Consider the following 22,106-nt stretch of genomic DNA (forward strand, 5'->3'; position numbering starts at 1 on the left):
TTATCAAACAGGCAACATCGTCCGCTTATGCTTTCGATTCCTACTGTGGATATTCAACATCAAAACGTTATTTGTAAAAGCGGTTACTCCTCGGTAGGCAATGGCAAACCATCGAGTACATTTCTGTTATGAAATAGTTTCTCATAAAAACCCGTCTGCCGTTTGAAGGTTACACAAACTTTAGGCGGCTTGCCACATATTTGAGGTGAAGCTCGACTTAAACACCTTTGTAAGCTAAAAAAAATTTTATAAACTAATATGGGACCATTTTCTCAAGTAATTTCTAACATTACAGTTTTTTTTATCATATCGATAAAAACATTTCCGTTTTTGCAAAAGCTGTTTGATTTCTCCTGCCGCTCTATTATATTATCTGTTAGTTGATTTGACGAGCTTCTCAAAATTTATAATTGGGTTTAAAGTGAGCTAAAATTAAGTGAAGTTAATCAAGGCGGTGTAAGTACATAAATAGCTGTTGGTTTTGTTCAACGGCATTATCGGATATGAAAATAGTTCATCGAAGTAGTTTTCACTTCACCTTTGTCATAGTGTCTGAACTTGTAAATTTATTTTTGTCGCGCAACTGAAGAAATAAATTAACTACTCGGTTAGTAAAGCTTATTTGATTTTTTGTGAAAATTATGCTGTTTTTTTTTTGTAATAGGACTATGAATAAGTTCGTGCGGTTTTACAACAGATGGCGTAACTTGATTATTATTCCATCGATCCACATTTCCAAACATTCATTGGAGAGCTACTGTCGTAAGGCACAAACGTCAGTATAAGTTTTTTATTTGAAGCGTAAACAACAATATTTTTACCACACTTGAAAATGTCGAATTTCGTGCCAAATAATGTGTTTTTGCGGGGAATTCTTCTTCATTATTTTAATATGAAGAAAAAAGCAGCCGAAAGTCATCGTATCTTGGTGGAAGTTTATGGTGAGCATGCTCTATCTGAGCGAACGTGCCAGAAGTGGTTTGCACGCTTTAAAAGTGGTGATTTTGGCTTGGAAGACGAAGAACGCGAGGGTGCGCCGCCAAAGTTCATGGATACCGAATTGGAGGAATTGCTCGATCAAGATCCGGCTCAAACGCAAGAAGAGGTTGCAAAAACTTTGGGAGTTGATCAATCAACCATTTCCAAACGTTTAAAAGCCATGGGAATGATCCGAAAGGTAGGCCATTGGGTGCCGTATGAATTGAAGCCAAGAGACGTTGAACGCCGTTTTATGGCATGCGAACAACTGCTTCAACGGCACAAAAGAAAGGGTTTTTTGCATCGAATTGTGACTGGCGATGAAAAGTGGGTCCATTACGACAATCCAAAACGTCGGGCAACGTATGGATACCCTGGCCATGCTTCAACATCGACGTCGGCGCAGAATATTCATGGCCTGAAGGTTATGCTGTGTATCTGGTGGGACCAGCTGGGTGTTGTGTATTATGAGCTACTGAAACCGAATGAAACGATTACGGGGGATGTCTACCGACGACAATTGATGCGTTTGAGCCGAGCACTGCGAGAAAAACGGCCGCAATACGCCGATAGACACGACAAAGTTATTTTGCAACATGACAATGCTCGGCCACATGTTGCACAAGTGGTCAAAACATACTTAGAAACGCTCAAATGGGATGTCCTACCCCACCCGCCGTATAGTCCAGACCTTGCGCCATCCGATTACTATCTCTTCCGATCGATGCAACATGGCCTGGCTGACCAGCACTTCCGTAATTACGATGAAGTCAAAAAATGGATCGATTCGTGGATTGCGGCAAAACCGACCGAATTTTTCACAAAGGGAATCCGTGAATTGCCAGAAAGATGGGAAAAAGTAGTAGTAAGCGATGGACAATATTTTGAATATTAAATTTGTAACCATTTTACGTCAATAAAGTTTCAAATTTCGAAAAAAACCGCACGAACTTATTCATAGTCCATTAAAAAATTCTATAGACTACAACAAGAAAATGTTAACACAAGAATTTGAGTGATTAAGACAGCAAAAAAAAAATAAATAAATAAAAAACAGAAGCAAGGCGCGACTCCAATTCGACATGAACCAAATGCGCTAATGTGTTGACAAGGGCTGCAAGGCATCCGCAAGAACATACAGAGACTAAAAAAATCTTGGAATATTGGCTAGAAAATAAAAATTTCAAAAAAGTCGCAACGTGCAAATGTGCTCGAAGCGTTAAATTGCCAAACATCTGAAAAGGAAAAGTAAATGATGGCCAATGAAACATTAATAGCTAAGACATGCTGTGGCTTTTCGCTTGTCGGCAAAGCACGATGAACGTGTTATTGCTATAAAAATACCGCCACCATTGAAATACTTACAAAGAAAAAATTTGCTATTCTCCACCGAGTCATACATACCTACATACACACAAATGAGCGAATAATCGCACGCACAATAGAAATGAAAATAGACGCATAAAACATCGTGCGTAGAGGATCAGTCGCTAGGTAGGAGGAGTGGAGCATTGCGCGTAGAGTATGTATGCGTCACTCGACTAAAAAGCAACTAGAATTATGTGGATTTAAAAAAAAAAAATAATTTCTTACCAAAAGATTTACGCAAATCGAAAGAATAGTGTACTTTGTTTATGAGATCCGCACAACCGGCAATTGACTTAAAAAAAAAAAAAAAAAAAAAAAAAACAATCTTGCGCTCATATGTTTGACTGTCTGTCAGCGCGTACGGCCCTTTCAACACTTTACCGAAAGATGTTTGGCCCGATATTTGTAGGAACTGCACACACTCGTTCGCACGCATACATACATACATACATACATGCGAATAGTTTATATAGTACGTGTTGATTAACAAAAGGTCGCGTATCTGATTGTGGCCGTTTATGCAGCAACATGTCTGGCATTAGCTCAAAGCCGCTTCGGCCCGCCCGCCTACTTGGTCGGCACTGTCGGCAGCCCGGGATCGTTTAAGTGGAAAGTATGTTTCACAATGAACTCTCTTTTACTTTTTGGTAATCTGAAACTGGGATCTGTATGTGAATTATTCTAATTCAAAACAAACGCACCGAACTCCATACAATAAATGAGTACTCAAAAACATGCCGTTAGCAAAAAGTTGTGCCTACCAAACCCCACCACCTGCGCTCTCCAAGTGTTCACATTCATTGAGAGTTGTTTGTTGCAGGACAAACGCGCAATGCAATGTTAAAAAAATAAAAACACAAAAAAACTAAAATTGCGATCGCTCGTCGCAACCATTGAACGTGCCAACAAAGTGATCGCCAAGTGTATGACTGTCTGTCTGTCTGTCTGCGTGATCGCTTTGCAGTAGCAAAGTGACTAACTAGTTCCAGTAACAGCAAAATAACGCATACTCAATTGTGCATTTGTATAATAAAATCATCTGGTGGCTACTCCTACATGGCGTTCTCATGTGGCAACAAGTTCCAAATGCTCGATCCGCCCGCTCCGCACGTTCAACTCGGCTGCAGTTTGTGTTGCATGATCGCATATAGCCAAATAACCGGCTGCCTACCGTGGAATCGTCTCTGTTTTCGCTTTTGCGCGATTTTTGTTTTTATTCAATACTTTTCTCGTACATACATACATACGTACATATATGCATAAATATAATATTATTGGCTTATTTCTCGTTACTTTTGTGAATGTGAGAAGCAACATTCGATCGCCCCAAGAAGAAAAAAATACGTACAAATATTTCGCTGTTGCTGTGTGTGTCTGCGCGCTTGTTTGTGGCGGCAGGCTGGCAGACATGCCACCCGTTTTAGTTTTGCGCTATTTTCACAAATATGTCTGCCGTCCATGTGTTGTCTTCGATGTCATTCAACTATTTTGATGAGAAGATTTTGGTATTACATTGAATTCTTTTGGAAAATCGACTGAATGGCGCTGTAATTTCGTTTTTTAATATCAGATGTCAATATGTTGACGCACCGGTACTATTGATTGTGGTTGTGTGGTTGTGGTTTTGGAACAGCAACGAACACATGTCTTGCCATATGGATTTCATTTATCTGTGTGCTAAGCTTGCACATGTAGTAGTTGCGATCGCTCAAAAAGTTTCTAGTGTGTTTTGACTCGTCGTGACTTTTCCGTCCAGTTGGCATCATAGTCGCGTATTGTATTGAATTCCAACGCATCCGATATGTTTATTTGCCATCTGTACTGTTCTCAACTCATACACTTTTGTCGTAATTGCTTTCCTTTCATGTTCTAATTAAGTTCTTTTTAGACTTCAGCTGACTTGGCGGCGGTCGTTGTCAAGTGTGCTTGTGTGCGGCATATGGCCTGTTTGTCCAAAGATAATGGATGCGAAGTAGTTTCGGGTATTTGAAAATTATATTCGTAAGAAAAAATGTTTTCTGTTAGTGATCCTTCTCTAAGAGACAATATTGAGCACGTGTCTTGATGAAATTTTTCTGTATGAAGGCGGCATATAACTACGAACTTCTTTAGGCTCAGGTTTAGGTTACGGCGATTGCGCTTCCCCATAAGGGCGTAGAGAGGGCTTACTCAGGCCTACAGGCCCATTGTGCCAAAGCCTCATCCTTCGGATAAACGATAAAATATAGTATTGTGGGTTAAGAGTTTAGATAGCGATATCGGGGTCTGGTAAGAGCGTGGCGGTGACAGCGGAAGTGTTCAATGCTCTCCACCTCCGCGTCCCCGCACCTGCAACGGAAGTAGTTTATGTATCCATTAGACACTTATGATACCAAGCACTGGAAGGCCGGTCAAGATTGAGGAGGTATCTAGTTCTGTACTCATTCCTTCTAGGTCAAACCTCTGTAGTTTTTTTGCAAGTGGACACTGTGGTCTATCTACTATTGGCTTGCCATTGTGATTAGAGCCATTGTGATGCCGCATAGATGATCTCTCATATTCCTACCGACCAGTTTGCTTTTTGAAGGAAATATTTCTTGTCGAAATGTTGGAAATACAAAATATCCGCTTCATCCAAGTTCATCGGGGTCCTCCTGTATCCCTGCAACTCCTTCGCTTGCTTTGAATCTCCATCCGATAACCTCTTGCACTACTACCTATTATTGATTCGGTGGAGTAATGTTCAAAAGACTCCTCCGTTTTCTTTGATTCTCAGCTAGATCAGCCTTTTCACCCAACGTGACTTTCATGGGTTCCATAGCTCATCTGTTAGTTGGTTAAATCTATGAAGGTTTGTAATACATACGAGTTATGTGCAGAGTTTACTAGTTGTACATTTTTTTCTTCCTCATCAGCTCATCATTTCTCTGAAGCATCAGAGGCGTGGAACACTTCCCGCCTATGTAGCTTGTCCAACGACATCTTGGATTCGAGCAACGCATTCTAGGTAATGATTTTACAACTTAGAAATTTAATCGCAGCTTGGCTGACACAGAAGTTGGTGATAAAAATAAATGAAATAAAAGTGCTTATATTTTCAGCACGACAAACGCGATCGAAGGAAGGAACCCACGGGTTAACCTTCAATGAGACCATTTCTGAGTAAATTTAATGGTAGAATGACAATAGTAATCACTTCGCTGAAGAAATAGTGGATAATTTGTTTTAATAGCTGAAGAGTTCAGTATTGTTCATATGAACGGGATCTAGAATTGTAATGTCTAAGGTTCCTTACGGGTCTGGTAGGCATCCAATTCATTTGCAGATGACCTTAACTTCATAGATCTATCGCAAGAAGACAGAAACTCATGTTTAATAATTTGGGAATAACCCATCTCATGCGGAATAGCAAAAACATCAGCTATTTGGATAAATTGGTGTCTTTGACTAATATTTTTTGGCCTGTCAAATAACGGCGACATTGCGGAATTGATATTTCCCTACCCGTGGGGAAGTTTATTATGCGTCCGAAGCCAAGAACGACCAAGGAGTCTAAGATGGAGTAACGAAATAGGAGAAAACCTGACAAAAACGAGAAATATGAAGAAAAATCTTGCAGGCCAAGCAACATCAGGAGATGAAGCGCCAAACGATGATAATGATGAATACCGTTGCTAGATATTTCGGTAAAGTTCTATAGGAAACATTTTCGGACGATATTTTACAGATACAGATTGGAATTGGGCTGGGATTGCGCTCACGCTCCGCGGAAAGCTGCCGACTTCGAGTAGCTGCCGAAGGCTGCTATGCCAATTAGTTTTTAAAAATATATTTTCCAAAAATTGTTTTGATGATGACAAGAGTTTAAGCATAAGAGATCTGCTTAAAATGTTAGAAAATTCAACAACACTAAAAAATAAGGCTTTTAGGTAATAATTCAGCATTTGCTTCATCCAAGCAACTCCTCCCCTGCACTCAACGAGTTGTAATATATTTAAATTTATCTGTCAGCTCAATGTCATTGCTGAATTTTTGAAATCAAAAATTAATTATTATAATCACCAATACTGGAAAATCTCTTCTTCCATTGGCTGCCCCTATCGTTTGTACTCATATGAGTACATTTATGGCGGCCTACAATTAACTTTTTCGCTTTATTTTCTCGACTCCTGGCCTGAAGGCCAAATCACATTACCATGCGTTCTAAATATAGCGCTACTTTAAAGATGATCTTTAGTGACACAGAAATGTAAAGGGTCTTTCGAGTTCGAATTTCTTTTTTTGTGTAGGAAATCGACATTTTACTAAACTGAGTTTGATTTCAATCATTCAAATCCACTCCGAAAATTATGCATCTGTGGGAATTCAGAATTTCGCAAAATGGAGGATATTTTTAGCTGTCGCAAAAAGGAACCGGAATAAAAAATTAAATTGAAAAATTAATTCAACTTGCGGGGTACAAGACACAACAGCGCAAATGGCACGTTAATCCCGGTCGTTCAATTGAAAATATCGTTGCTGTAAGGAGGAACATTGAAGAATATAAAGACTAGTCAATGGTGTTCACAGTATTTCGTGATATGTTAATTTTATTGTTAATGATGTAGATATTAACGATATATAGATTCAATAAGATGGTGGAACACGCCACACAGCCAACAAGAGATAATAAATTTGTTGCAAACAAAATTCCTTGGAAAAATAATTTCATAATTTTTTGTTTGCTTGTTGGAAAAGATGAAAGATGTTGAACAATTTTTTTTGGTGCCTTCTGAAAGATAGAGATTCCGTGAATAAACCGGAACTAAGTGAGGTTTGTAAAAAAAAATTGACACTAAATTGTCGCCATAGAGTCCTTATATGCCTAAGTGTCAGCGAAAATTTCACCTAAAGAATTGACATCCGTAAGCAAGCAGGCAGTGGAATTGTGCATTTGGAATACATCATCGTGTACCATTCATAAATTGTAAACCATTTACTACAGATATCAGCAACCGGCAACGAATTTCCAATTCAAAGTAATTGTGTAATTTGAGTTTAAAATAGATATTCTCAATAGAAAGACCCTCTGCATAAATACCTATTCATTTACGCATTATAATTTCTATACTCAGAGGTCATAACCTCGACGTATTGGATTCAACTATGGCTGCTCACTTAATGGAGAGTACTGTGTCTTGTTCCCCTGGCCGCCCATATGAAAGCACTTCTTTGTTATGTTGATTTTAGGGGTTGCTCAGGTTCGTTTCTCATTTTTGTTTCCTCCTTCCCTGTTCCTTTTCTTTTCTTACTCTTAACAGTCTTCGTTGTTCGATTTTGCTGCAGTATCGTTGGCAGTAGCGCTGGCTAATTTGTTTGTCGAAGCATTATTGCTCTATTTGATACTCAACGGGAAATAAATATTTTCTTATGATACATAATGAACCTGTTGAAATTATCTTTATCTGTAGTGTGTTTGCACAGCGTGTGGCGAAAGCATGCGAACAAACATTTTGATATATTTACATGCATACGAGGGGCAGCTGATGAGCTTGCAGTATAAATTCTTGCATTTAATGAAAAAAAACCTCGTTTTAAATATTTGTTTTTTTATTCTTTAATATAGAAAATGTCTCTCATGGCAGATACATTTTTCATAACAGGCATATAATGTTGTTGAAAAAATTTTCTTTCTATTTGTCACTTTGAAAATGCTATACGTGCCATTCAAAATTTTTCTGAAAAGCTCTTTTCTTGTCTTGGTTGTGTCTTTTATGTCTCACATGCTTAAACCTCTAATTCGAAGTGTGCGCCTTGTTGTTGTCTTCTAAATGGATTGTCCTATGTTCTTATGTCGCCTTCGAATGGGTGTAGGTATTTTTGCGATGCGTTTTCGTTTCTCTTTTCCGAATGCGTAGCTCTCACAAAACGAACTGTGGCACACATATGTAGGTGGTATGACTCTGAATCCAGTGATAATATGGAGCAAAAAGCCTGAGGAGCTGCTCAGATTTATCAGGTTTGCCTTCAATTGCAATAGGCCACAATAGAGGCTGCAGAGCATGTTTTATAACCAGGTGTGAATATTAAAGCCGGCGGAAACTACTACGACTACGATGGTTATCGAGACATCTCCTCGACTACACCGACGTTATCTAAAACCAAACACAACGTGAACCACCGGACTGGACAGTATATAACCAGCCATTAAACTACATTCATTGGAAGACTCTGAATGCCGGTATCGGAATCCAATTACCACCCATTCCAGACGAAGAGCTTAAACTGCTACTGCCTCGTGATAAGGGCCTGGATATTGTTGCAAGTTAAACTTCTACGTATCCAGAATTGACCACCACATCTTCTATACATATCTGGTATGTGAGGGTACCCTGTACAATACTAACCACCAATTTATTTGCCCTCTTAAACGAACTCACTTAACACTCATCTCCCTCTGGATCCAACCTGTCGAAGCAGCATGTTTCCTAGACCTACCGTGAGATGAGTTAGACGATGACGATCGGTCACTACACCGCACAGGCAGGGCTTAGTGATAACGCTACACAAGAACAACTACGACGGTTTCGCAGGTGGCACAAAAGTATCATTCAAATTGATTTTTGAATAACCGTTTTTCTTACTAAATAAATAAATCCGATGGCGTTATTCATTTTGAACCACCTTTTATAAATTCGCTGGATGTGGACTTTAATGTTCATTTAATTTTCGACATTCCAGAAACGTTTATTAAGAATTCGAATCTGAACAACAAAATATACATTCATTGCAAAATACACTCAAAGATTTGTTCTCCCTAATATAGAATCCAGTACTGCGATAAATAAAAGAGTTAAGAGGATAATCCTTGTCTTACACCATTTACTATAGCAAACCTTTCTTATTTTGCTTATTTGTCTTTGACCCCAGCTCTGCTTTCGAAATAATACGAAGGAAATTTTGAGGCGCTTGTATTCATTTTGAGTTTCTTTTGCTTGTTGAAATGAGCGAGGTTAGGAAAGTATTCTGATTATCACGTAATGGGCCAGAATTCTGTAGAATTCATGGCATTTCCTCAAAAATGTCCTTCCAGCATAATTTCCATTCTTGACCAGGTGCTTAACCAAGACAGGGTACTCCAAATTGTGGGATTTTGAGTTTCGTTCGATATGGGGATGTTTATTGGGCATGAAATTACATGCAATTTATACATGTCTGCACTTTTAGCAAAACAACCTATGTGACTTTAAGCGGTTTTGTTTTCATCTCACATTTTGATTTATCATGGAAAAATTTAGTATTTTATTGTACTTTTTTACAGATGGTTACTTAAGGTAGGGCTATAAATGATTGATTTAGTAAATATTTTGAGAAAAGCAAGCAATTTTTATTTATTTATTTAACAACAAACAGGGGCTTACAGACTATAAAATAGATAGATACAAGCAAAGACCTTATGGCAAGAGTCCTATAAGTAATTAATTTCTTAAGGGGACAGTTACCTGTAAACGGCCATGTTTTCCCTGATTTTCATTAAAATTATTTAAAATGAAGCAGTCAATATATTTTTTTCAAAATTGGCATACAGTTCATTTATACATTAAAATAATATTAAATTTTTTTTTATTTTAATCATTTAAAATGGCGAATGTATGACAAACTCAATTCTTCGAGCATGGTCGCAGAGGGGCTTCTCAATTGGCGGGCTTTGTAGCATCAGCGTCAGTGACCTGAATACAAAAAACCAAAGATTTTTTTGTTTATTAATGTCCTAATTTCTATATGAATTAAAAAAATGGGGAAAAATTCGCGGAATAAAATGCTTAAAAAAATTAATTTTGGGCGAATTTTCCTATTTTTGCTTCGAAATTTTCGAAACTTTAAATTCACACAGAAAGTAATATAAAAACGATGTGTGCAAAATCGGAGATCGATCAATAACTTTTCGAGTTATCGTGTACGCCAATTCGAAAAATATAGTTTTGAGAAAAACGCGTCTAAAGTTTGAATATATACTTATAAAGGGTGGTTAAATTTCAAGGGCTGATGTTGAATGTGAACCACACCTAAGCGTCAACGACACCGTTGGACTTCTTTCTTTGAAGTTATTTGAAATAAAAGGTGTACGTGGATAAGCCAGTAACAATTCAACAGCTAAAGGATGAGATAATTCGGCACATTAACGGCATAGAACCTCAATTATGCCTCAGCGTCATCGAAAATTTGGACCATCGGATGGAGGTGTGCCGCCGAGGCTGCGTGGGCCATTTGGCCGATATTTTGTTCCGTACTTAATTGAGCCATACCAGTATTATCACAGTAAAGAGAAATGACAATAATTTCCTAAAAATTGTATTTTATTCAAAATCAACACCGGCCCTTGAAACTTAACCACCCTTTTTACATGTACTATCCTTCTCCCAGCGCTCGAATGCAAAGAATAGAGTCGTCACGCTTGACGATCTATAATATAAGAAATACTTTTGACACATTCTTAAAGGATTAGATTAACATATTATGAAAAAAAAAATTTTTTTTTCGAAATTTTACAGGTATCCCCCTTAATAGTAGACTTAGAGTAAGAAAAATAAAAGTCTAAGGAAGAAAAATTTTAGTGACTGTCAAAAAGAAAGTGATAATTTGAGTTAAGTTGTTTTATCAAAAGTACACAGCTAAAAGTAATAATACCTTCGAATGCCGAAATTAGTGTTATCTGTAACGAAAAGTTGAATCGCTGCTAACTACTTCGCCTACGAACTTATCACACGCTCCTCGTCTATAGGTACTTATCTATGTATGCGTAGAATATTTATGCTGTATTACTGAGATATGCACTTGTTTTCTTTTACGCGTGGTGACATTTTCCTTTATAGATAAAATAATACCAGCAAGATAAGCGATTATTTACTTTTTTACTCTTCTATAATAACTTTAGGCTCGGTCTGTTGATTGTGGATTTATAAATATGTACATATGTATGTATGTATGTATGGATACACATATAAACAATTAAAACTTAAATATAATCCGTGTGGCCACTTTTATACTTTTATAGGCTTGAAAATATGTAAATGTTTCCCCATTCTTATGTGCATATGTGTGTAAAAAAATGAGTTTTTTAATCAATAATTTTTTTTTTTTAATTTTGAGAAAATCATGTGACGTATGACGGTATGAAATTTAGATACCGTAAATGATGCCAGTGAAATGCTGCATTCGTTTTTTTCGGTAAATGTTGTTTTTGGTAAAAAATGATTATTGATTTTATTTTAAGTTACTCACACACACACAATTCGCTTCGTTAATTAAAACTATTTCGAAATCGCTGAAATATTTTGTCTTCGCTTCACTTTTTTTTTCTCTCTTGCTTCTTGTTGTGATTTCTGGGAATCAACTCGCCAATAACCATAATGCCATATTAACTTTACACTATCTCTTTGAGCGAGTGGGAGTGCGGTGGCGAACGATACTCATAAGTGTAGTAACTTCACTTGGTCGGCCGCCCAACACAGGCGATGACCAAATATGAAGAAAGTGAAAGTTGTCCTAACCATTTTTGGAGAACATCAAAGCGCACACAAGCAGCAAATATAAAAAAAAAATTCAAGCTATAGCCAGCGGAGCGTTGCGCGATCAAGTGACAACACACAACACTCACAACAATAAAAAACGATAAAGTGATATTCATTGGCTAATTCATTTGGGCCAACAATTCCAAGCAAAAATTTGCTGCCTATGACTACAAACTGCATCTGAATAGTCGTGTGTGTATGTAGGTGTATTGTACGTCTGTTATTTGGACCTCATAATTGAAATTAAATAGCGTGGAAATTATATTGAGTAATTTGAAATTTAATTTTAATAAAATTATAAACAGTACCTACCTTATACGAATATATAAAAGGTCTTTCAAAAGACGTGCCTAGACGTTGTTTTAAAATAAAATATGTAAAAATTGATATTTTTTCAGGATTCACTATTTTTTTTTCAAAATACTTCTTCTTACTTGGCGCGATAAGCGCTTACGCGATTATGGCCGAGTTTAACAAAGCGAGCTAGTCGTTCTTTCTCGCGCTAACTGGCGCCAGTTGGTCACACCAAGTGAAGCCAAGCCCTTCTCCTCCTGATCTTTCCAACTCAAAGGAGGTCTTCCTCTTCCTCTGCTACCACCAGCTGGTACCGCACCGAATACTTTCAGAGCCGGAGCATTTGTATCCATTCGGACGACATGACCAAGCAAACGTAGCCGCTGGATCTTTATTCGCTGCGCTATGTCGTCGTATAGCTCATATAGATCATCGTCCCCTCCCCTGTGATATTTACACGCCCAAAGGCCCAAATTATTGCGCAGAATCTTTCTCTCAAACACTCCAAGCGTCGCTTCATCGGATGTTGTTATCGTCCATGCTTCTGCACTATACGTTAGGACGGGCATGATGATAGCCTTGTAGAGTGTGAGTTTTGTTCGTCGAGAAAGGACTTTACTGCTCAGTTGCCTACTTAGTTCAAAGTAGCACTTGTTGGCAAGAGAGATTCTACGTTGGATTTCCATGTTGATATTGACACTCGAACTCATAACTGTCAACAGTGACGTGGGGGCCGATACGCGATGTGCAGACTGTTTGTTTGATGCCAGGAGGTATAGTACTTCGTTTTGTCCTCGTTCACTACCAGACCCATTCGCTTTGCCTGTACATCCAGTTTGGAGAAGGCAGAACTAATAGCGCGGTTGTTAGGGCCGATGATGTCAATATCATCGGCATACGCCAACAATTGTACGCTCTTAAAAAAAATGATGGCTTAGCGATTAAATTCTGCAACTCGCACTATCCTCTCCAACATCAGGTTAAAGAAGTCACACGACAGCGAGTCACCCTGTCTGAAACCTCGTTTGGTATCAAACGGCTCGGAGAGGTCCTTCCCAATCCTGATGGCGCTGCTGGTGTTGAGCAAAGTTGGTATGTATCGATTCACCTTTCAGGCGTCTTTTCCAAGATTTTTTGTCCAGGTCTAAAGCGACACTGATAATCAGTTGGTTGAATAAGTTGGATGATGGTGGGCTTCAGCCTTTCACATAATACGCTCGCTAGGACCTTATAGGCGATATTTAGACGACTAATCTCCCGGTGATGGGCACAGATTGCAGGATCACACTTCTTATGGATTGGGCAGAGCACACTTAAATTCCAATCGACAGGCATGCTTTCATCCGACCATATTTTGCACAGGAGCTGATGCATGCACCTTACCAGCTCCTCGCCGCCATGTTTGAATAGCTCAGCCGGCAGTCCGTCGGCGCCCGCGGCTTTGTTGTTCTTTAGCCGCGTTATCGCTATTCTCACCTCGTCATGGTCGGGTAGCGGAACGACAATTCCGTCGTCAACGATTCGGGTATCGGGATCTTCACATTCTATGTGACATGCGCTGCTAACACATTTCACAGGTTCGAGTAGTGTTACCTCCATAATTTCACTATGCTCGCCGTGTTTGTTCTTACAGAAAAACGGCCCGGTCTGAAGACCTTCTGTAAGCCGCTGAACTTTCTGGTAGAATTTTCGGGCGTTGTTCCTAATGGCCAACATCTCAAGCTCCTCGCACTCACGTATTTCGGCCTCTCGTTTCTCCTCTTTCAAAATACTGTTCTTAACAATTGTATGTGAAAAATAACATCGTTTAATTGCCCACCATAAGCCGTCCACAGGTAAACTCCGCTAAACAGTCGATTCAAGAATGCCTAATTGTTAGGAGCGTCGAGATATCGATTCGATGTTGAAGGCTGTTCAGAAACATTTTGTGCTACAGCAGTAGTTTTCTCAAAAGGACCTCGAAAAATAAAAAATTCCAACTTCTTATAGTTCGTTGAATTTTGGTATAAAAAAGTGCAAGTTTCAACTAGCTCAAAAATCTGACCGGGTTTGTTGTTTTGTTCCTTGTAAACAAAAACCTTCCGATACAAAAAAAATTGCATTTAGTTCTGTACGTTAACCTTTTCGGTCTAGTGTACATACTTCTAAGCAAATCGAGTGGTGGTCGCAAACTTGAAAAATTCAATTTGACATTCAGTTTAAAATTAAACAGAGCTTCTTTTTTTCTTCTTGTTTCAAAGTAGAGCACAAATGAGCGAGTAAGTGACTGACCAAAGAAAGGGAAATGAAAACTGTGGAACAAAAAAGTGAACGTTGAAATAATTCGTGGGCTTTCCGGTTACAAACAAAACTGGACAAATTTTGTATGCACATACAGTCATGGATAAAACAATAGGGCCACTAATTTCATTAAAATATATATTTAATTTTTTTTGCAACCCTGCATGAGGGCAAATGAGTACTACGGGCGATTAATGGATATTACATACAACTCTCGAAAACACTTAGTAAGCAACACTCTAAATAAAGAGTAGATTTAGCAGATTCGCAAAATCACGTGAAACGGTTTTAATGCGTAGAAAAAAGATAGGATCGACGGCTTTAATATAAGTGAATTCATATTTAAAAAATAATAATTGTATGCAGAATCTCCGCGAAAGGCGGACGCGGACTTCTGACTTTGTTTTTCGCAAAATCACATCTTGATTGGGTAGAAGCTCATAATGGCAAAATATTGCGAAATGCGCTTTAGTCGAACTAAAGCAAAAACCATTTTGTTTGGAATAAAAACGATTTGTCAGACGTCCAAAAAATAAATCGTCTAACCCACATTGTGCCACTGCAACATGTAAGCAAGGTATAACTATTTTGGTGCTTTTCATGCCTTGGAGTTGGTCAGATATTTTGGCTTAAGGAAAATATGGGCAAACCGCTTCACGTTCAAATATTTCAGGATCTAATGCTGCCTGTTACTGAGAGGGAAATGCCTTAAAATGGGTATAGGACAACGACTCAAAACGAAAAAAAAGCTTTGGCGCAATCTTCGACCTAAATCGTATAGAGAGCTTGTGGAAAATGGTGAAGGAACGCATGGGACCTATATAGCTAAACATAAAGCTGAATTGTGGGCAACAGTAAAAAATACTTGGTACTCCATTCTGCTGAAAATGTGCCAGGATTTAGTGAAATGCAAGAACAGTGCATGGACTTAATAGATAATAAATGAATATTCTACGATATATTAATTTAAACCTAACGTATTTTTTTTGGTTTTATAATATTTTCTTGTTTTGACCAGGGTTTTATGTCCAATGAAATTTTTACGTGCAATTCTCCTAATTCCGCCTGCACTTTGTTTTTTGGGGAAATAGGAAACACCCAAAGTATAAATGCAATACAATTTTAAATTGAATCAATAACAACTCCTTTTTCTTCTTTAGTCTTAAAGAGTAGTCACGAGTGATCCTATTAATTTGCCCACAACTGTATATTTAATAATGTACATACTACAGCAACCTACACAAAATAGTTTGCTTTTCCAAGTTATTGTTAAGCCATAAAAAAACGAAGGGAAATGGCAATGGTCAAAAAGAGACACCAAATCAGAGGCGGCTAAGTGACCGCGATTTGAAAGCGTACCGCCGACTGTTGAGGTGAACAAAATGTGAACCGGTGCGTGTGCTGGCCGTACGCACATATTAGGTATATGTATGAGTAATGAATGTCGTAGGCACCTGAGTTAAAAACAAGAAGAAAAAAGAAAAATGAAAGCGAAGGCGCACTTGTTTAGTATGACAGTGACAGGTTTGTCTAAGACAAAGACCAGCGATGCTGGTAGAGCCAAAGTAATGAAAACTAAATAAAAAAATATTAAGTTTCCAAAGCCCTTCGATATGTGTGCTGAAACCCTTGCTAATTCTAAACTCCAACTTGGGACCCGTTTTTTCCACAATTTCAAGTGCAATGAAGCGCTCTGCAGTTTCATTTGTTTTTGTAAAAGCAACTTACTTCTTTTTTTATTTACGTATTTAGTTTTGCAAGTAGGTGGACACGCATCCGATTCACTATTAAACATATTATAATATAATAAATGTCTGGGGCATTTGACTTTTGCCAAAGCAGCAGTTGCTCAAGTAAGTAAGTAGGCACCACTCAAAGTCATCACTATTATTGTACAACATTATCTTTTAAACTTTTAAAGTGCTCGAGTGGGTTGCGTTTCAAGGCGCTCGAAAACACTGCAACCTCGTACACTCACATGCAAATATGTATGTATATCTGTATATATTTTATTTTTGGAACTAACAAATTGCTGCACTTGAACGCAATAGACACACGCCTAGGCAGGCTTCTTTACTTCTCTCTACTTGAACGCAATTGGAGTTATTTGAACGCTCGCCACGCCATTTGCATGCAACACTGCGCTGTGCTGTGTGTAGGTTATTCCATGCCCTCGCACGCACGCACGTATACCCTGTCTTTGCGTGAGTGTAGTAAATCTTCAAAGTCCGAGTGTCGCATAAAAATACGCATAATTAGAATACAACAAAAACAAATATAAATCACAATAAAAAATGTATGAAAAATGCTGCGTACTTCCGTAGCACTGGAAAAGAAACCAGAAGTGCTATTCACGAAAATGTAGTCCGAGCGATGTCTCATCATTATAGCGTGAAGACGAAAAATTTTATGTATTATTTTTCTGTTTTTACTTTTTTAAATTTGTTTTTTGTAATTTCTAATTTTGTTTTTTCAATTGTAAATTTTATTTGCATTTGTTATTTTTTTTTTTTTTTGCTTTTGTTTCCTTTTTGTAATTTTAAATTGTTTTTTTTTTTATTTTTATCTGTTTAATAAAATTTTTTTAAATTTATTTTTATCTGTTTAATAAAATATTTTTTTGTAGTTATTTTTTTTCAATTAAATTTCTTTTTGCATTTGTATTTTTTTTTTTTTGTAATCTTAATTTGGATTGTAATTTGTAATTTTTAAGGTTGTTTTTCAATTTTTAATTTTTTCTTTTATTCTTTTTTACTGAAAAATTGAAGGTGACAGATACCTGTAAACGGCCATATTTTCTCTGATTTTCATTAAAATTATTTAAAATGAAGCAGTCAATATATTTTTTTCAAAATTGGCATACATTTTATTTATACATTAAAATAATATTAAATTTTTTTTTATTGTAATCATTTAAAATGGTGGATGTAAACTCAGTTCTTCCAGGAAGGTCGCAGCGGGGCTTCTCAATCGGCGGGCATTGTAGCATCAGTGTCAGTGACTTGAATACAAAAAACCAAATTTTGTTTTGTTTATTAATGTCATAGTTTCTATATGAATTAAAAAAAAATGAACAAAAAAAATTGCGGAATAAAATGCTTAAAAAAAAATGAATTTTTGGGCGAATTTACCTACTATTTTTGTTTCGAAATAATTATTTTTTCGAAAAATTTTCGAAAACTTGTAAATTCATATAGAAAGTAATATCATAAAAAAGATGTGTGCAAAATTTCAGGGAGATCGGCCAATAACTTTTCGAGTTATCGTGTACGCCAATTCGAAAAATATGGTTTTGAGAAAAACGCGTCCAAAGTTTGAATACAACGTAACTATACCTTTCCCAGTGCTCGAACGTAAAGAATAGAGTCGTCACGCTTGACGATCTATTATATAATATAAGAAATACTTAAATTCACAATTTTTTTTGACACATTCTTAACGGATTATATTAACATTTTATGAAAAATAAAATTTTTTTTTTCGAAATTTTACAGGTATCTGTCCCCTTAATAACTGGCAAATGTACGTACTCAGCATCCCACTCACATAAAAACGGCTGTTGTGCGTACTTTTAGTTAGTCGTATCATTCGGAGCGTATGTGAGTAGTGAAGAGTAGTACCTGTAACGCTTGCGGGTAAAAATTGTTTATATTAAATTTGTATGTGGTGTAAGGGAGGAAAAGCTAGACACATTTCGACACAAATCATTTCGGTGAAAGCGAAGTATATTTATAGCGTTATTTATATTTATACAGCTGTGTTCAAAATAATAGGAGCGCGACGAATTACCATGGTTTAAAATCTCTTTTGTATATAAGTTTTTTGTATATAATTTTTTTTTTTTGTATCTATTTTTCATATTTGTTATGTTTTTGTATTCAAGTTTGTTACGCTTTTATTAAAAGTATAGTCTGTTTTACAGTAAAAAAACAAATAACACCATAAAAATCAAGGCCCCTAACTTTGCACAAAAGTACCAAAAATTTGACAAATTAACAAACAAACAAAAAAAAAATTTTTTAGAAAAATAACCACCACTATACGCGCCGGCTCAAACCAATTCATTTAATACTCCTTCCCTTGGGGCGAACTCGTGGAAACAGCGCATTATCTGGGTCTATCCTTAGATGAGCTCGAAGTAGCTCTCTAAGCAGGACTTAGTAAGGCTGCTGCAGCAACAAAGGAGACCTTCAAAAATCACGTAGTTAAATAAATAGTTTAGCTTTGCCGTCGTTTTCACAATGACTATCATAGCTTGCACCTAAAAAAAATTTCCAAAACCAACTTTCAACTCGAGTTAACTAAAGTGATTTTATATTAAAATGAGGATTAGTTCGTTATTTAAAGGATTGTAGGGGTGTTAATTTAAAGAAAGAGTTCCTAAAATAGTTCTTCGTTTTTGTTGTAGTTGTAGCAGGATAAACTTTCCACATACATACACGGGGGATGCTGCAAAGTGACAGTCTTTGGACGGATGCAGGAATGTAGGTCGTTCATGTTAAGTAGAATCGACTGTCGTGGGAACAAAACAGTTTTTCATCTTATTTATCGTTTACACTCGTTTGGGTAACTCCAGTGCCGCAGTGTAGCAAGCATACTGCTTTGAAGATCTTTAGATACGAGAGGAATTTTCGAGATTACTGTATCTACACTCATACCGACATTTAGAGTTCTGCCGATGTAGCTTTCGAAACGCACAATTGTGTATCAAACGATTCATAAGCTTTTTCTTTAGTATTGCGGATGAGCGCTGTAAGAACTAAATTACAATCTTACTCGGAAAATATTGATAATATTACTTATATATGTTTACCATAGTACCTCTATTGACTTTTGAATCTGATCGCATCTAAAGTAGAAATATACTTTGCGCCAATAAAAATAAAGACCATTCTTGTTGCATCATCCCAATGACAAACATAACACAGTAACAAACGGGTTTGGCTTGTAACTGACTTTAACATTTTCTCAAAAATTATTCAATGTGCCCTCGATTAGAGAGTCATCCGATAAAATATTATTTGAAGAAATTGCACTTGATCAGAGTTTGATCAAAATAAATTTTAAAAAATTATTTGAAATAATATAGCATCACAATCTGTAACATATTTGTTGCTGAATTCGCGCCCCGTTCTCTTTTGAGATAATTAAGAGAGTATGCATGCACCGGTCTGCTATGTCTCCTACATATTTACTTTTGGCAAATTTCGATCAAATAAGCATCAAGCATTCAAAAATGCTCAATGCCTTATTTGTTGTCAGACTAAAATTGTTTGGCTAACTAAAATTGTTTCCTAAATTTTTTTGTTTTGTTTCCATATTCCAAATATTTCTTCTATTCCTTTCAAACTATCGCAAATGTACATATATAAGTATTATATTTATCTTTATTCATGTATTTAAACAAACCATTACTTATGCCTTTCTTTCTCTCTCTCTCTCTCCTTCTTTCTTTGCAGGTGAGTGTGCTTATAATATCAATAAATACCGCTAATAACGCATAAACAATGGAACAGAAGCAGCGCCTATGATAACAAATGAACAAATCAGCCGTCGGTGTCATAATCTCTTTGATAAGGCGATCAATAGCCGATGCCGACATGTCTACAAATTTTGCCAGCCGATTGGTTCGATTTGTTTGACACTTGTGCGTATGTAGTGCAAGTATACACTGTTAAGATAACTACACATGGGTGAGTGGGTGGCTGAGCGAAAAAGCGTGTGCGAAATAGCTGAAATATCGGTCTACTTGAGTAATACAATACTTGGGCACGAATTTGATGCTAAGCTGATTGAGTGTCAGCCACTTGACGCGAGTGGATATTTATGAGTATTTGCGCTTCTACTTGTGGTGTGAGTGTTAGTACTTTAGTGCTACCCTGTAGTCAAACCTACTAAGTAATCTTGAAGTGCTTTACTATCAGTTTGTTTGCTGCTGAAGCAGTACGATTTTGTATTTTAGCAATTGGTATTTTTTAAGATGACATCAATATTTTACACAGTTAAAGAACTAGTTAGCTTCCGCTTCAGTATGTTACCAGTTAATGAACTAGTTTAGCAAAGCAAAAGATTTTAAATTCCAAAATTCTACTTTCCAATTTGTGTTGTAAGTCATAAGTTTTGGATGAGTTGAAAGAGTAAATATATTAATAACACAGTAGGACCGCTAAAATGTCACACAAAAACGCTGAGGCACGCACGTAAATTTTATTTTGTGTCGTAGATTACGCATCTGTGTTGAGTTTTCTTTACATTTCTCTCTACATTTTTGTGCGAAATTGCCAGCTTGTTCAACTAGTTTATTGGTGCAATAAATTGTAGAGTGTGTTTTTAAAATAAACATTTTGAGACAAATTTTATAACTAACATGCGAACACGTCTATATGTCAATGCATTAATATGAGTTAGTATCAACTATTGATGTCGTTAAGTCGATCTTATATTTGCAAATCCTTCTACAATAAAGCAAGCAAATATTATACTCGTAATAGCCCCACCGGCTCATAACCCCATGTGTCTGTATGTATATGGATCCATATATACCCTGCAGGGAAAATACTAGCTGTGCGCGAGAATAGTACTAGTTCATTCTTGAGCTCAACTAGTTCGTTATCTATCGTTTTTCCGTGGGGGCACGTGGCTATTTTTTACCCGGCGATGTCCTACGAAATGCCAGTTCAAATACCAGCAAAATACCAGTTTGTAATAGGCAAGACCAGTTTCAGACCAGCTCAAATGCAAGATAAAAACATCCATTCCATTCGATTCTAGCGTTTTAAAATATTCCATTTCATTCTAAAGGGTATTCAGACTATGTTTTTTCTGAAAATTAAATGAAATTTCTTTCAGGCGCAGTAATTAGTTCATTCAGTGCTTGGTTCGTACTAACACTATAAGTAATCTTAAAAAATTAAAACCAATTCTTTAAAAAAATTAATAAAGAAATTAATGTTTAGGTATTTACTTCAGGAACAAACAAAATTAATGCTATATAAATTTCGTATATATATTTTATGCGTTCGGTTTCTGAGAGGATTTTTCTGCGAACAATTAGGAATAAATTGCTTGAAAAAAAAAATTTAGTTGTGACAAAAATAGTGGATATTACGTTATTTTGAAAGTATAAGGATCAATTACCGCAGCCGCCCTGGCCAAATGAGTCGGTGCGTAATTACCATTCGGAATTCAGAGAGATATCGTCTGTTCGAATCGCGGTGAAAGATCAAAATTAAGAAAAAGTTTTTTCTAATAGTGGTCGCCCCTCGACAGGCAATGGCAATCCTTCGAGTGTATTTCTGCCATGAAAAATCTCCTCATAAAAAATATCTGCCGTTCCGAAGCGGCTTGAAACTGTAGGTCCCTTCATTTGTGGAACAACATCAAGACGCACCCCACAAATAAGAGGAGCTGCTCGGCCAAACACCCAATTATATATATATATATAATATATATGGAGCAATTACCTTGATCAAAAAGTTACCGGAATATATTCGGAAAATTCAAAATTCAATTTTTTTCCTTAAAAATGATATAATTGCCTTCAAAGTACTCTCATCCGGAGTTATGCCGGCGTTTGATCCAGTTCTCGAAACATTTCTGGAACTCTACTTTCAGTATAGCCATCAGAGTTGTCATCAATTTATCCATCACTTCCTT

The 22,106-nt window shown here is 36.8% G+C and overlaps 1 protein-coding gene across 1 annotated transcript in view; it reads left to right on the plus strand.

The window, feature by feature from the left end:
• LOC128855039 (protein held out wings-like) overlaps positions 1–21,331 on the plus strand; it is a 51,911-nt gene extending 30,580 nt beyond the window's left edge. The window contains exon 3 of the mRNA XM_054089621.1: positions 19,910–21,331. Within this exon, the coding sequence (XP_053945596.1) occupies positions 19,910–19,944 (35 nt within the window). The 3' untranslated portion in view covers positions 19,945–21,331. The remainder of the gene's footprint in view (positions 1–19,909) is intronic.
• Positions 21,332–22,106: the final 775 nt, after the last annotated feature.

Source organism: Anastrepha ludens, chromosome 2, assembly GCF_028408465.1.
Source record: "Anastrepha ludens isolate Willacy chromosome 2, idAnaLude1.1, whole genome shotgun sequence".
Lineage (NCBI taxonomy): Eukaryota > Metazoa > Arthropoda > Insecta > Diptera > Tephritidae > Anastrepha > Anastrepha ludens.